Source organism: Plecotus auritus, assembly GCF_963455305.1.
Source record: "Plecotus auritus genome assembly, chromosome: 8".
NCBI lineage: Eukaryota > Metazoa > Chordata > Mammalia > Chiroptera > Vespertilionidae > Plecotus > Plecotus auritus.
In genome coordinates, this window is record NC_137782.1 from 154,602,731 (window position 1) to 154,619,056 (window position 16,326).

Below are 16,326 nucleotides of genomic sequence, written 5' to 3' on the forward strand. Positions count from 1 at the left end.
GCCATATATCCTAGCTCTCCATTAGCCAGTCTCCTGGCTGCATATTACAATCACCTGAAAAACTTTTAAAAACTACACTGAGTGGCCAGATTATTATGATCTCTGAACGCATAATAATCTGGCCACTCAGGATATATATATATATATATATATATATATATATATATACATACATACACTAGAGGCCCAGTGCATGAATTCATGCATGGGTAGAGTCCGGCCAGCCTGGCCAGGGCGAGGGGACATGGGCAGTTGGCGGCCTGCCTGCTGGTCGAACTCCTGGTCGAGGGGACAATTTGCATATTAGCCTTTTATTATATAGGATATACACTGAGTGGCCAGATTATTATGTGTTCAGAGATCATAATAATCTGTCCACTCAGTGTATATTCAAGTTGGGGCCCCACAACCAAAAAGTTTCATTTCACTGATCTGGCATTTACAGATTTCAAAGTTCCACTCGTGATTCTAATATGCAGACAGTTCCAAAACCTAAGCCCAGCTATTACCAGCCTCTTAATTCATTATCTCACTTAAGAACCCACTGCCCTCTCTGGGTCAGCACCTCTCAAACTTTAACAGGCGCAGGCATCATCTGGGAATCTTGTTAAAATGCAGGTCTGATTTGGTGGGTGTGGGGTGGGCCCTGAGATTCTGGAATTCTAACAAGACACCTGCTCAAAGCCTCAGCGTTGGTGAGCCTAACAGGACCTTTATCTCTTCAAGGATTTAACTCCTTAAGACAGCCATCATGGAATCTAGTATGTGCTATACTCCTTTTAAAAATAGGATTGAAAATCTATCGTGGTCCATTCAGGCAGTCTTTGTTAACATAAAGGTAGAATGATAAACCTCCATATTAATTTAAAATAACGATCCAGTTCCTTTAAAGTGGTCATAAAAATACTGCACAGCTGAATGAATAAGTGACCTTGTGGGTCACATAATTGAAAGATATTGCTCTTTGGAGCCAGCCACAGGAGTCTCACTCTGTAATCTTGGAAATCAATTAATATCTGAGTCACTGTTTCCTCCATCAATTTTAAGTAGTAGAAGGTATTTCTAGGGGTGTTAGGAAGATGGATGAAATCAGAAGTGCAAAGCGCCCATCAGTCCATGGACCTCTGAGTATGCCTAAAGAGAGGCTGAATCTTAAAAATAAAGTAAAACAAAATTTAAAAGGGCCATTGCAATATCAAAATATGCAAATTTTCACTAAAATGTTCTGCATGAGGATTTAGAAAGATTCTCTTCTGCTTAATCCTCCAACTCGTCTTTTTCTCACCTCTGCCAACATTAAGGTCAATCTTGGGGAAAAGAAATCACCAAAGGACAAATTGAAGTTGAAATTGGAAAAAGAAATAAAAGATTGCTACAACTTTGGCTTCATGAGAGACTACACATATTTTGAAGAGATTTTTCTTTGTTAGTTCCCACAAATAAAGCCACCTCTTTCTTTCTCACTACCTGCCTGAGTCACCACTCAATGGAAGAACGCCTAGATAGAATGTTTTAAGGTGCTCAGGTCCTTTGAGACCCATCAGGTAAAAGAGAGGCTGAGAAGTAAAGTTACTATCATCAAAGGAAAGGCACTGCAAAAATAAAAAAAAAATGACCCATATGTTTCCACTAAATAAATTGATCTTTCTTAACCAAATTCTTTTCTACCCCTGAATGGAACCAAAAAATATTTCCATAAAAATTCTGGCCACAGCCGAAACCGGTTTGGCTCAGTGGATAGAGCGCCGGCCTGCGGACTGAAGGTCCCGGGTTCGATTCCGGTCAAGGGCATGTGCCTTGGTTGCGGGCACATCCTCAGTGGGAGGTGTGCAGGAGGCAGCTGATCGATGTTTCTCTCTCATCGATGTTTCTGGCTCTCTATCCCTCTCCCTTCCTCTCTGTAAAATATCAATAAAATATATTTTAAAAAAAAATTCTGGCCACAGTGAGAAAGTATTTAATGTATTGTAACTGATTTGCTAGCTTCCAGAAAACATAATTTTTATACTACACACTTCAGAGATACATTTTTAACAAAAGATCAAGTAAGAAGTTTTTCTTCCCTTTATCATAGTAATTAGGAAAAAATATTCTATTTGTTCCTTACCAGTGTGATAAGAGTGCATGAAGCGCTGTCTTCCTCACTGTTCTAGTCTTGCTTAGATTAACCTTTCAGTTTAAAAAAATAGCAAAAGCTATCTGACTGCTTCCCATTGGTTAAGAGAACAAAAGAAAAGACAAGGTGAACCTGCGTTCTCAGGGTTACTGTGACAGTGCAAAAGCCCTGTGAACATGGGATTGATGTGGCAATGCGGGCACTTTAAGGTCCCTGCAGCCCTGGGGGGTGCTAATGCTACTGCAGAACTGTGAGGAACAAATGGGTGGAACAGAGGTGTGCTTCTGCTCTTTACCAAGATGGTGTAACTGGAGTCTTCACTAAATCAGCCCCATCTCAGCTAACTTCCCCTGGGATGGAAGAAGGGGTGGCAGTTCCTTTTGTACATTAGGCTTGGAAAGTGAGCAAAAGACATCCCTGTAAAAATTACGTGACTTTATTTGACCTTTGCTGTCCTTGCTGAGGGAAGAAACAGTTCTGTTCTGAAGCCAAAGGTGGACATTACCTATCCCTTTGGATGTTTGCCTGTCTCAATCCAGAGGGCTAATTCATAAGGACTCACTTCATCCTGCCTCTTTAAATTGATTGGCATGTCCTTTAATAATCACTTCAATTAATCGCTTTACTGTGCAAGTAGAAAAAAAAATCAATATAAAATGTAATGATTCCTCCAGCCAGGGGCCCTATTGATTGTGTAACTAATGATTTTGAAATGATATGCCATTATGCAAATCCCATCTGTTTTAGGGACCTTTGCCAGGCAGCCACAGAGGAACTGTGTTCTTTTGCTTCATCTTTGATTTTCCAGTGTCACAGTTATCAAATACTGAAATGATTTTTAAGGATTATGACCCTAGGAAAGAGTGATACTGCAATGATAAATTTTAAGTGCTTATTTTATTATACAAATTGCGTGGGGCCCTGTATCTCTCACACTCATCAGCTACTCAGTTTATCCAAAACTAAATAATGTCCATGCCATTAAGTCTGTGTGTCTGTATAAAAGCATTGTTTTAAAAACTTCAGTCAGAAATGTTTTTGGCCAATGTTACTGAAAAAAAAAATAGTTTCAAAGACAAGTGTTTTGGAGCTCTGAGTAAGGTGTAATACATGAAAATTAACATTAATTTTCAGAGTCATCAAGGCTTATCAGAAATTGAGATTTGCATAAGATTAGCATTTGCCCCACCTGCCTGTCAGTTACTCACAACCAGAAGACCACAAGGCAAGAAGCACTAAAGGATGGGTTACAGGAAGAATTCTTAACGAAATGCCTTGGTATGTCAGTGGTTTGGAAAGTAGGGTAAATGGTGTAATCTGTGAAAGTTGAAACTCACCTTTGGGATGATGAGAATAGCTATAACATCATAATTCCTCACCCCTCACTTCCCAAGACAGCTGTGGAAAGGCTTCAGTTCCAGCTTTGGAAAGACAAAGCATGAGCAACTTCCCTTGTGATCTTGGTGGGGAATCTGACTAACCTGAGTAAGAGTTTAATTCTAGGACATTGAGTGGGGTAAAATAAAGGACTTTATCTTTTCTTTTGTGGTGCTTTTAGACATTATTTCCATAAAATCTGATACTGAAAATATTATGTATGGAAATACAGTAAAGCACAAAGAAGACGAAAATATAATCCATAAGCCTAATGAAAGGGCGGGGAGAGACTGACTCCATGTTCCCTTTGTTCCATGTCCTACACCTCGTGGAGTCAGGTTCCCGCCCTAGAACCTCTCCAAGAGCCCAACCCACACTTTTGAATTAGCCAATAGAAATGCAAGAGGAAAGTAAGCCGCGCCCTGCCCCCATGTGCAACCTGACCCCGACCAATCAGCGGAGGCCACACTACTTCACCCCTCCTACCTCTCCCAGGCCCCCTATAAATCAGCGCGTTTGGGGTCTGGGGCTCTCTCTCTCTCCACCTCGCTGCTGCGCTGGTGTGTGTGTGTGGGACTGAGCTCGAGCTAGCTCAATTAAAGGCTCTTTGCTTTTGCATTGGACTCAGCTCCCTGGTGGTATTTGGGGATCACGAAATCTGGGCATAACACTAACACTCGGAGATAAGTTCTATTAATATTTTGATGTGATTTATTGATTTGTTCTAAAGGAGTGATTTCCATAGCACAGCCCAGATGGTTCTACAGTTAAGGCATGGACTAAATAAATATATTTTTCTTTTCTTACGATTGTGGTCTGTGTTCTTCTGCTTTTTCTTTTCATGATGAAGATAAACTTGCTAGTACTGAGTGCTCTGTTTTGCCTGAAATAACTCTGTGGCCCTCGCCAGGGGAGCTGTGCCCGGGGTGACCCTCTGCAATCTTTCAGAACTACCCCATGCTCATTCTTGAAGGAAAAATTCACAGTTCAGAAGTTTCTCAGTTGTTGTTGACTGGAAGTGCAGCTCGTTAACCTGCTTTCCTCTTCTTTATGTGCCTTCTCTTCTCTTTCCTCTTGCCCTTGTTCGTCAATTTCTATTCTTCTCTGTTTCAGCAAAACAATATCAGTCAAGGTAATTGATGATGAGGAGTATGAGAAAAACAAGACCTTCTTCCTTGAGATTGGAGAGCCCCGCCTGGTGGAGATGAGTGAGAAGAAAGGTGGGGGAGCTGCTCCAGGGCTGAGCCCAACAGCTTCTGCTGGCCAGTGCCACCCTGGATGCCTGCACTCTTCAGAACGTGACTTACAACACACATATCCCTCCCCCTATGTAACAGGGCATAGATCTCACCTGGGGCCAGCTCGGGCCTGCCTGGAGCTCCGCTGGCCAGTTTTGGCCACTCCGCCTGTTATAAGTTTGAGCTATTAATTTTCAATGCAGTCAATCAAGCTTCCATTTCTGGGGGAGTTGAAGCAGATGCTTGCTATGCCAAAATGAAGCCAACTTTCTGATTTCTCTTCCTAATTCGGCATACCTCCTGACTGCTAATTGGAGCAGGAAGAATTTGTGAATGTGACAAATTAGCAAAGAAAACGATGGGGGCCAGCTGAGAGCACCCAAGATGCCCTTTTACATACCTCAGGAGGTCCATGTGTTGCCATTTCTCCCTCCATAACATCACAGTAACATTCGGCTTGGTGAACACCTAGCATGAGCGTGTGACTCCAACCATTTGTTTTGCCTTTGTCTTGTGTTCCCACAGGAAGATCATTACCATTAGAATATTTGACCGTGAGGAATATGAGAAAGAGTGCAGTTTCTCCCTTGTGCTTGAGGAACCAATATGGATAAGAAGAGGAATGAAAGGTGTGAGAGTATACAAAGACGTACCAGCGAGAAATTGTACTCTTCTCTCTCCGTGTCTCCCTACTCTCACACTTAACTCTCTCCTCTTCCTCGGCTTCCAAGTACTATACTTCATTTCCTTTGAAGCTTTAGCAGTTTCATTTCCCTTCCCTAACAAGTGCACCAAGCTCTGCCCCATTTTCTTCGGGAAATGCCAACTAACCTTGACCGAAACCAGATTTCATCAATGCTGGAAGAGATTTCTGGCACTCAGAAATGACTACATAAATTATAAAAGAATGATTCATGTGTTTAGTTTTTCACTGTTCAGGGGTCATTCTCAAATGTGGTTCCAACTATTAAATCTCCCCTAAAATGTTAGTGATAAAGACTACTTAATACCTGTTAGCTGTGGTAAATGTGTCTAATGGCAACAAATGGGAAATTTCAAAGGAATTAAATAAGTAGGTTTCTTCAGAGGACCAGGTTTCAAAAAAAATATTTAATAAGAACAAAATATCTTAAAGAGTAGTGGCATCAATATTCTAGTGCTCATTTGGTCATGCTATTTTTATATGATCAAATATGACATTTAAAAGGGACCATATGTACGAAACCATAGTCATATAAATTTTCTTTAAGTAGGAAGGATATGGTCTTTCAGTAAGAATTTAGCCCTTGCTTAAGGCCTATCCAGTCTTATGCTCCAGAATCTTTCTTTCTTTATAGAATTGACAAATTTTAACATGTATAGTAAAGAGAAAAGAGTAAGCGGCCATATCCTCAGAACAATTTTTTTGGTTAATTTGTTCTTATACATGTAGAAAATATTTGAATAAAGAAGACAATTTCTTTGTTCTCTTCTACTTTATATCTATTTTATGTGGCCTATATTTGATAAGAAAGGGCAAGAATTTTATATCAGCTTTAAAGAAAATTTTTTATTCTGAATTATTGAGGACTTCCTATAATTATCCTCTATTAGTGGCCATTTAAAAAGGAGTCCTATTCATTTAATTATATGTATAAATTGAGCATGCTATATATTAATTGGCATAGAAACAATTCGTTAGATGGACCACTTTGCAATAAATTTATACTTTTACATGTAAAACACGAAATATATAAAACTAATTTTTATATAGACCCAACATTTGGGGGAATTTAATCCCACATTTGTAAGAACTCAGTGTCCTCAGAGTCCTTCAGGAAAAAAAAAGTTTATGTTCCTGACTTAATCACATTCAAAATGGTAACAGAAGCCTTTGGAATATGGAAATAAAAACCACTGGGGAGCCATTTTAATTCAGCCTATTTAATATGTTCCATGGACAGCAGGCGGAAGGAAAAGACACTTTAGAAAATTGTGCTGATTTCTTACAAAGATGGGATCAAAAATGCCTCATTAACATACAGGAAGAAGCACTTACTTCTCAATGAATTCCTCTCTAAAGGGAGCGCATCTTATAGTTCTTTCAATTGTCATTTCAATAAAATATGCCCTCATGTAAAAGCAAATTAAAATTCCTTAATAGCTCCAGTTTTGCACACACAAAGTAGATTCTTAATACTATAAATAAAATCACTGACTTGTTTTAGAAAGTATCTTCTAATGCCACTACCATTAGAAGGAAAATGGGGCCTGAAAAACTAATTGTAACATTCCCATCTACTACTCCGTAAGTCATTTATTTGATACTTTCAGCCAGGTAGCTTCCACCAAAAAGAAGTGCTTCAGTATAATCTGGTTTAAAACACATAACCTGAAAGACAAATTATATATGCTCCCCCTACACACACACACACACACACACACACACACGCCATGCCTGTCAGTTTTTCCATAGAATTAGGTGTCCACAGAAGCATTCAGGCTTGTCCAGTTACAATGTGCAGAAGTCATAGGTAAGGACAGAAAAATAAGCACTATCTCCTAGGATTTGGGTTTTGAGGACTTAAAAAACATAAGCATTCATTGATTGCCAAAATATCATGCAAATAGAACCTACAGAGAGAGAACTTTATCTTGAGCCAAAGTGTCCTTCCAAAAAGGGTGGCCAAAATGAAATTTCCCAAGATGTTTTATCTGTCTTCATTGAATGAAAGGTATAATGCCTGAGATCCTGGATGCTTTAAGACTTCCATATGTTTAATTAACTAACTCCCAGGCAATATTTCAGGAAAAGACTCACTCAAATAAAGTTTAGGATTAACTTCATAAAATGTTTCTACTGTAATTGGTAAACTAGATATATACACTTTGTCTAAGTATAGATAGTAGCAATGTTTGACTAAGTGTCAAGCAATAATATATAGGATGAAATATATATTAGGCAATCACACACATTTGCAGAAATTCATGTTGGGATTATCTAGAAATAGTCCCAATGTCACATTTCTTTGGGATGCACCAATTTTTTATCAGTGGCTCCCTACCACTGTCACAGATCTGCCTGGATTTCTTTCTGCTGATATTCCTCTTGCTTTCATTATTCATCTGGTCTCTTATTCTGTGTTTGTCTTTGTCTGTTTCCTTCACAGCCCTGTTATTGAATGAGCTTGGTAAGCATTTCATTTCTTGCATTTCCTTTCCATTTTTAGAGGTTAATTTCCATTTCTGTCAGGTGATACAATAGCTTTCTGACTTTTATTTCTGTTGATTTACTAGCAAGATTGTTGTTTAGACCCATTGGCCTCATTTTTGTTAAGATCAGATTTATATTCCAGTTTTAGTTTAACCTTTTGAAAAATCAGTGATTTCCTAGGCATGCACAGAATTAAATGTGTGCACTAAATCCTATAATCTTAAAAGAACGATTAGTGATTAAGTCATGAACAAATGTTTTCATATTTTTCTTAATTATAAATATAATTTGGCCAGTTTTTATCCCTTGGATGGGTTGTCAAACAGTCTGATATCACTGATATTTGTTATTTAGAGTGTGGCTTAAATAAATTATAACACTTATTTTTTTTTCTTTTTTAGGTGGCTTCACAATAACAGGTATGAATTTTTAAAGTCTAATGACATCAAATTTTACTTTTTACTGTCTGTTTTCACCATATATTGTATGCATTTTTTAAAAATCATTTGTCATTTTTACTTTTTTTTAATGAAGGAAAATGCCTGTATGGTAAGATAATTTTTTAATGTTCCTCATTTTCTTCAAATACCCTTAAAAACCAAACCAAAACCTCATCTTATGTAACCTGTATATTAACACTTAGCTGTAGCACATGTGTGTTTTTGCTGATTTTAGACATTCAACATTTTACACACTAACTACGTGTGTGTTGTATTCATTTACACGCAAATTTAAAACATCCTATAATTGTTCACATTTTGACACTGGTCAGTTTACAAATGTTCACATAGCCCTGGCGATGTGCAATGCTAGGTATCACCTGCTAGATGTTCCAAAACGTACCAGAGTAACTAACACAAGGAAACATAGGAGTTGACATCTAAGACTTCTCCATGGCCCACGCTCAGGATACCAGTAGTAACTAATACTCTGTTGGGAGAAGACCCATCCCATCATCCCACCACACCAACATGGACAAACCCTTCTTTGGGGACTTAAGTTTTAGCATTATTAACACTTATAAATTAATGAGTAATATTTCTACCACTTAAAGTGCATTACAAAATGCTCTACAAAAACTGAAAATGCCAACCAAAAAGTATAAAACCCTTAAATTCAGAATGGTACCAGCCTGCGTGGACCGCATTGGTTAGCATTACTCTAAAGCTATTTTCTTGTATGTGGAAGGAAGGTATTTCCTTTACAGCATTGTCTCTTTCGAGCCTTAATATTTCCTCACCCTTTCAAAATTGTCTATGCAGATTTAGAGGGAGATAAATATCAAACATCTAATATACTGTGTAGATATTAGTATTCTAATTATTTTTCCTGAAATTAGATAGCTAAACAAAAAAAAATTTAAGGATATATTGCCAAATATTTTAATGTTGAAATGCTGTTGTGGGAGTCAGGGTTAACTTCAACCATTGTTAGTGTAAACTCATGATTCAGTAGCTCCAACATGATTCTGTCCAAAGTGGAAATTTCTGAATATGAGCAATTTCACATGGACTCTTACTCTCCTCTGCCTCTCAGACAAAACATTTAATGACAAAATGATTCATAGACTCTCAGAGACATAGAAATTGAAAAGGATAAAAATGTTAAACAGGACAAGTCCTGGTAGAGGATTTGTTAAATCTGACTCATCTGAAGCTCTCCAGGTCAAGTCTCCCAGTTCTGCACTGCCATACATGCTGTTTTTAAATCCAAGTTCAGGAATTTTCATTTCTTTTTAAAATTTTTATCTTCTTTTCCTCATTCACCATTTTAACTCCTTGAAGTCTTCTTGGAAATATTCTATTTCTGTCACCCAATATGTTAATTATCCTGGTGAGATTTGAGGAAGGTAGAATTTTGGCAAGTTGAGCTTCATGGTTTCTTTGAAGTAATTTTTTTAAGTCAACCGTTGTAGAAATACTCTAGTACCGAGCAGCACCTTCAGCCCTATGCAGTCTGATAATGAGACCTGAGCTAAAAATCTCTGGCTGTAGGACGAAGGCCTTATTAAAATGCATTGAGGTGTTTGGATATCTATTTCCTTGAACATTGAATGTGTCAGGATTTTGCTTTGAGGGTCTTCCTTCCATAACACTTGAAACATCTTCTCTTTTAGTATCTAGGTAATTGGATCCCAGTTTCTTTTCTCAGAAACTATTCCTATAAAGCTCTAGAGTGTCTGTGCAATTATGTCCAATATTTGCTGCCTTGGACACATCTCGCATCCAAGAGGGCAGAATCACTTCTTCTGAAGGTTTCTACCATTTCATGTACTAAATCAAGTTCTTTCTTATTGCTGAAACTTCCATCTGACAGGGCAGTTTTTGTGTTGACACTACCTCTTCCCTAGACTTGAAATTGATGCTGTTAGAACAAGAGAAAGTTCCAGAACTTTGTGGGAATCTCTACATTGGCCTCTCACTTTACATGACCCTTCTTCTCCAGAACTAGGCTGGAATGCCTGGGATCTATTCTACAGATGCTCCTGGGGAACGTTCTGAGACTTTGGTCTCCACAGTCTAAAGCAGCTTCAAGTCCCAAGGAGTTTTTCTTTGAAGTGTGTTCGAGGCTTTGAAGGCAAGGCTTTGAGGTATTGGGGTAGTAGAGAGGAATTAATCTAGCCTTTGGGTTTTTTTAAAGTTTTTTATTGATTTTTAGAAAGAGAAAGAAATATCGATGTGAGAGCTAAACATCAGTTGCCTCTTGCACACCCCCAATTGGGTATCAAGCCTGCAACCTGGGCATGTGCCCTGACTGGGAATCACACCAGCAACCTTTTGGTGCATGGGACAACACCCCATCAACTGAGCTACACTAGCCAGGGCTAGCCTTTGGATTTTGCCTGCAGCGTTTATGTGTCTTGTGTAGCTGAATGTGAAAATCTAAATTTGAAGCAGGGTATATGGAAATTTAAAGAATTGTTTGGTGCACGGCCCAGCACCTGTATTTCAGAGATCTCATTAGTTAGTGGTGGCCATTAAGTTCTGGAGGTACTTTTGGAATTTGTAAATCTTGACCTGTTGCTTCTAGAGTTTGCCTCATTGAAAGGCTCTTATTTGGACCTATGAGCTCATTCCCCCTTGACTCTCAGACACATTACATGATAAAACCCTATTCATTATAGCTCATTAGAGTTTTTAAAGTAATTCTTGTTTATTATATCATTTAATCCTCAACCTTATGGAGGAAGATGTTATTGTTCTCATGTATAGGAGAGGAAATGAGGATACAAAGAGATTGATCAATCTCCCCCACATCATCCATTCAGGACTCAGGGCCAGGCCCTCTGACTTAAGTCCAAGGCCATGTGATGAGTGTTCCGATCCCAGCAATTTTATTTCCTTTCTCCTAACCACTTCATTCCTTCCTGCATCATCATCCCTTTTCAATTCAAAGCCCAGCTGTTTCATAAATGCCATCAGCATGAATGCTAGTCATATGAAAAACCAGGGGGACCCCAAAAAAGGGTCCACATAATTTGAATATTTTTAATAAAATTGAAATTGAGTATTCTGGCTCAGTTTGGAGAGAAGAGAGCCATGTCTGATTCCTCAAACAGGCAGCGGCAGAGTTCCTTAATTAAGTCAAAGTATATAACAGTCAGTATACCTCTTTTAAAAGTTAGTCTTCCAATCACATTATGCTCATCATGTAATAGACTAAATTAGGCACATGGAAGGAAGCCACACTGAAAATTCTGATAGTTAAAAACTTCAGAGTAACAAACCCCCTTCAAGTTCAGTTTTATTTTAAATTGAAAAAACCAAGTCTCATAGAAGATAAGTGCTTGGTCAAGTTTAGACAGCAAGCATATAATAAAGTTGAAACCAAACCCTCAATATCATGATTCCGAGGCCAGGTCTGGGTAGTTCATACTAGAAACCAATAGCAGGTAGATGTGGTGGTCAACTGAATCGGGAGTTTGATGAAAACCCTAGGCCTAGGTAATCCAAACAGTTGCTATGACCATGGTGTGCCCTGCAAAGACAACACTCGCCCATTCACAATTCCCAGGAAATATGTAATATGTTCCCAGATGTTATGTTACTTGACCCTCAAACAAACTTGTGATATAGACATAGCAGGTAACTGTTGTCCCTGTTCCACATGTGAAAAAACTGGGGAAATGGCCTACTCTGGGCTATGTTGTTGGCACCAATAGGAAAACCAGGCTACCTTTCATCACACCAAGTGTTTTCCATTGTTTCATGATGCCTCTGGAAGAAGAAACTTAGAGGACATGAATACCCCATTTCAGAAACCTGCAGGAATCTGGCTGCGCCCCCTCCTGTGGCATGTGTGGTTCATTCACATGATCTGGTTTGGCTTGTAAAACACTTGCTCTATTCAGCTCTCACTTCTGCAACCTACATAGGAGCGACCTATGAGCACTCAGTCCTCTAACATTGCTTGTGGTGTGTGCATCTCAGTGTGATGTTTGGCTTACTAATTCTACAGAGCTCTACTAGCAAACCTATGCAATGCATCCTGCTGACTTTCTGCCTGTCCTTTTGCTAGGCCAACCTGTCTTCAGGAAAGTTCATGCTAGAGAACATCCGATTCCCTCTACTGTAATCACCATTACAGGTACTCGTTTCATCATGATCCTAGAAAACCAGTGTAATTAATTTGAAGTTAACTGCCTTCAAATGTTCTTCAGGTCTTTAGACATTAAAGTGACCCAGTTTAGCCCCTGTCCCCTCTAAACTATTGCTAAATAATGCAGTGGCTCTCTGTAGCTGGGAGTGATGGCAGATCAGCAGCAACAATACACGACCCTATCAGCACAGGACAGGAGGTGTGCATGGTAGAGGAATTAGCATGGACCATCAGAGGGGATCCCAATGGCCTCTCCCTCTCATATTTCAATATATCCCATATTTCTTGCAAATCTTGCTTTTCAAGCATAGGCCTTTCATTCCAAGTATAATGAAGTCTCTGAAGGCAAGCTGTATTTCTTCCCAGAGCCTGCCTTCAGCCAACATGATGTGAGCCATATGTGCACAGATGATAGTCCATCTGTGGGGTTTCTCTAGAGGGGAACATTGGCAGGGTGACTGGAGGATCCCACCACTATCCCAGATCTCCCTAGGTTCAGAGCCCAGAAACCATCTCCTTGACCTGCATCTCTGGATGAGGACATGGATATTCACTCTTTTGTATCACCACAACCCCTCCCTGGATATGGCAGTAGAAACAGGTCTGTCTGCCCCAGTAACACCTTCTTTATCCCCACCTCCCACACCCCTGCTCAATGATCATGATACCCAGCCCTGACTGCAGAATTGTTCCAGAATATTCCTCATGGAAACAAAATTACAAGTCTCCTCAGGCTCTTACCAGAGAGGCCAGTGCTGAACACTGTCAAGAGGTCTCCGCTCTCAGACTTTCAGCATAGATCTGAGTCAAAGATTAAAATAGCCTGGAGCCAATTGTCCCACCATTGGATTTGTATCCCTTTCCAAATTTGAGGTTGTTCGTTAAGATTAACAATGGCAAGTACATTAAGAAGAATCAACAGTAGCTCCTCAGGCACAGATCTGTGGGTTGTATTGTTTTCTAATAGGGGTCCCTCTCAACCCTTCCCTGCTCACAGTGACGCTGCGTCAAAATGCAGCCTGAGCCCGAAAGCATCAGCAGCAGCTTATGCATCCCTCTACTCTGTCCAGATCCCAGGTATCTACTAGCTTCTGTTATTTACTATCCACAAAATCAATTACTCAGGAGAAGGGAGGTTCCCCTGCTAGTGATTTTATCACAGGATTGTTTTATGTCCTATCAATGCTGATTTCAACAGTGGCTATTAATTAAACATTTGATCTTTAAGTTGTGTTGGTTGGTTAAGACCATGATGTTATACGATGTTATGTGATTTATTATCAGCTTGTCAATAAAATATGATGAGTTTGAAAAGTACACCTGTATATGTATGTATGTGCATATATATATATATATATATATATATATATGTATATATATATATATATATATATATATATGCGCAGAGAGAGAGAATTAATTTTCTCACTCTGCATAAGTAAGGAAATGAAACTGACTTGACCACAGTAAATGGATTGCATTTGATCCAACACTCAAAGTGAAAAGGAAACAAACATAATAGAGAATTTTAAAATGCTGTTAAACTATTTCTCTTTAAATTTATTTAAAAGAGGACACTTTTTTAAAAAAATGGCTGTCTTCTTTGCCAGTGTCAAAAATTTGCACCATAAATGCTAATTGATCAGTATCATTATAAAGCAATAATAGGATTTACCCAGCTGCCCTTTCTCAGTTGCATATAAGTAGAATGAAATCTTACACGTTCATGACATTTAGCCAATGAAATTAGTCCTGACCCTTCCAAGACAGTGAGCCTTTGTGCTTTGACTTCTCTCTGCCTGGAATGCCCCTCCCTACCTTACCACCTCCTAAGCCATCTTTCCACCACCTTCACCTGGCAAGCTTTTATACGTGCTTCAAGGCCAATTTCAAATACCTCCCCGGTCCTGAAGCCTTCCCCGACTCCTTCAGGCAGAGTGAGCTGCTTCTCCACCTGGTCCCTCAGCCCTTACCTTGCACTACTACAAGTTGTCCCATCCACATGCCTCGCTTCCCACTACCATGGGTTCCTGGGACAGTGGGGAGGAGGTTTCAGTGTGCTCACATATTGTGAAGGCACAATAACATGTGTTAAATGAACAAATCATCTTTATATACAAAGAACAAATAAGAGGCTTTTCTAACAGTGTGTTGGAGAGTCTCACAACAAATATTTATTGAGACCTACTACATTTTATACATTGTAATGGGGGTTTTGATCACAGTTCGAAGAGCAATGAGACATTCTATCTCACTAAGTTTACATGCTGGGTATTTATATATAAAGATAACAAAAATTTTTAAATATTAGCAAGATTTGTGCTCAATATACACAACAAATATAATGGAATTAGTATAAAGTTGGGATGGTCATTCCTAAATAGGTCAATCAGGATATTTCATGCAAGAAGAGGCGGGGTTTTGAAAGATAAGTCAGGTTTAGCTGGGTGGAAATGGGGAAGCTTTTCCAGATTTTAAGACAATAGCTTAAAAGTGTGGCATTAAATTCAAATCAGGTTTGGAGAAAGAGTAGGAAATAACAGAAACAAGCTTCCTTGCTTTCCTATAGGTTGGTATGAATCTGTTCAGAGTGTTTCCTAAATTTTGCTTATTCTCCTACCTCCTTTATAATATTTGCCTTTATAACATACCAACTATACTCTCATTTACTTAATGTAATATTTTGAAATTGCCTCATGTTTGTGCTTCACTAGATTTGTTTTTAAAACAAAATTTTAAACAAAATTGTCACTAACACAAATGGAAAGCTAGTATCATTTATCATTAGTAGAAAATAAGGTTAAGGAAAGTTAAGATTGGAAAAAAAAAGTTATTAAATTCTAACTAAATCCTCTTTGCCTGAGGACTGTTTTCTTTCTTAAATGTTAAAAACCCAAATGTCAGAAACTAGTTACAGAAATAACAGCACCAAACTAAGCATTTCTTCTTGATCAGAAGGACTGAAGGATGATTAAAAAGGGAATAACCTTTTCACTCACTGTGTGATTCAATTTCATTTCCTACCATGTCCATTTATTCAGTACCACACTCCACATCATTTCATTTTGTGCAGTGCAGCATCAAACAATGCCTTCAAATCACCCTTCTTTTGTAATTTTTCTGTTACTTGAATCCCATTAAAATTACCTTGAATCCCATTAAAAGCAACTTACCATTTATAAGTGAACTGCAGAAAAGGGGGAAGAATAATAAATATTATTCCTCAATAACTTTGCAATTCAAATAAAAATCCAAGTTCTAGTAGTTCTTCTGAAAAAAAAAAAAAATTCTAACTTGAAGGCATGCATGTTCGGCCAAGATTTTGAACAAAGATATTAATATAACCTGCTGTTATGAAAACTACCAACAATATTATCCTGTGTTCAAGGATCAGATGCAGTAAAAATCAAAACATGATTGATTTGTACACTGAGTAAATTGGACATCACATATTTCAGCCCACTCCCTTGACTACACACACATCATTTCAAGGACAAATCTTAGGGATGCCAATCAGAACCCTTTGCCTTCTCTTGGGTTGTAACTTCCCAAGTCTACTTTTAAAAAGATAACCACTTTTACAGTTAAAATTAATCCCCCTGCACCTCGTTCCTTTGCATCTGCTAACATCCAGCAGCAGTTTCTGGCCCATCCAAAAATCACTTCTTTTTAGTCTTTATCCCATATCTTGAGGGCCCTGTAATCACTGGGGATAGGAAAGCAGATTCAGAAATAGCCTTTTAGGAAGACTCTACTGAATGCATACTAAAGAATTCATTGATATGCCACGTTCTGCTTTGGGC

General features: G+C 38.6%; 1 protein-coding gene across 9 annotated transcripts in view; it reads left to right on the forward strand.

The window, feature by feature from the left end:
• Nucleotides 1–16,326, forward strand: part of SLC8A1 (solute carrier family 8 member A1) — a 308,637-nt gene that overhangs the window by 225,484 nt on the left and 66,827 nt on the right. For 2 of the 9 annotated variants that reach the window (XM_080686583.1, XM_080686587.1), the window contains exons 3-6: nt 4,607–4,713; nt 7,881–7,901; nt 8,326–8,343; nt 12,443–12,511. In XM_080686583.1, the coding sequence (XP_080542709.1) occupies nt 4,607–4,713; nt 7,881–7,901; nt 8,326–8,343; nt 12,443–12,511 (215 nt within the window). Of the gene's footprint in view, nt 1–4,606; nt 4,714–5,272; nt 5,361–7,880; nt 7,902–8,325; nt 8,344–12,442; nt 12,512–16,326 lie in introns of those variants that run through there. The other 7 variants (XM_080686585.1, XM_080686589.1, XM_080686584.1 and 4 more) reach the window with 4 other exon arrangements.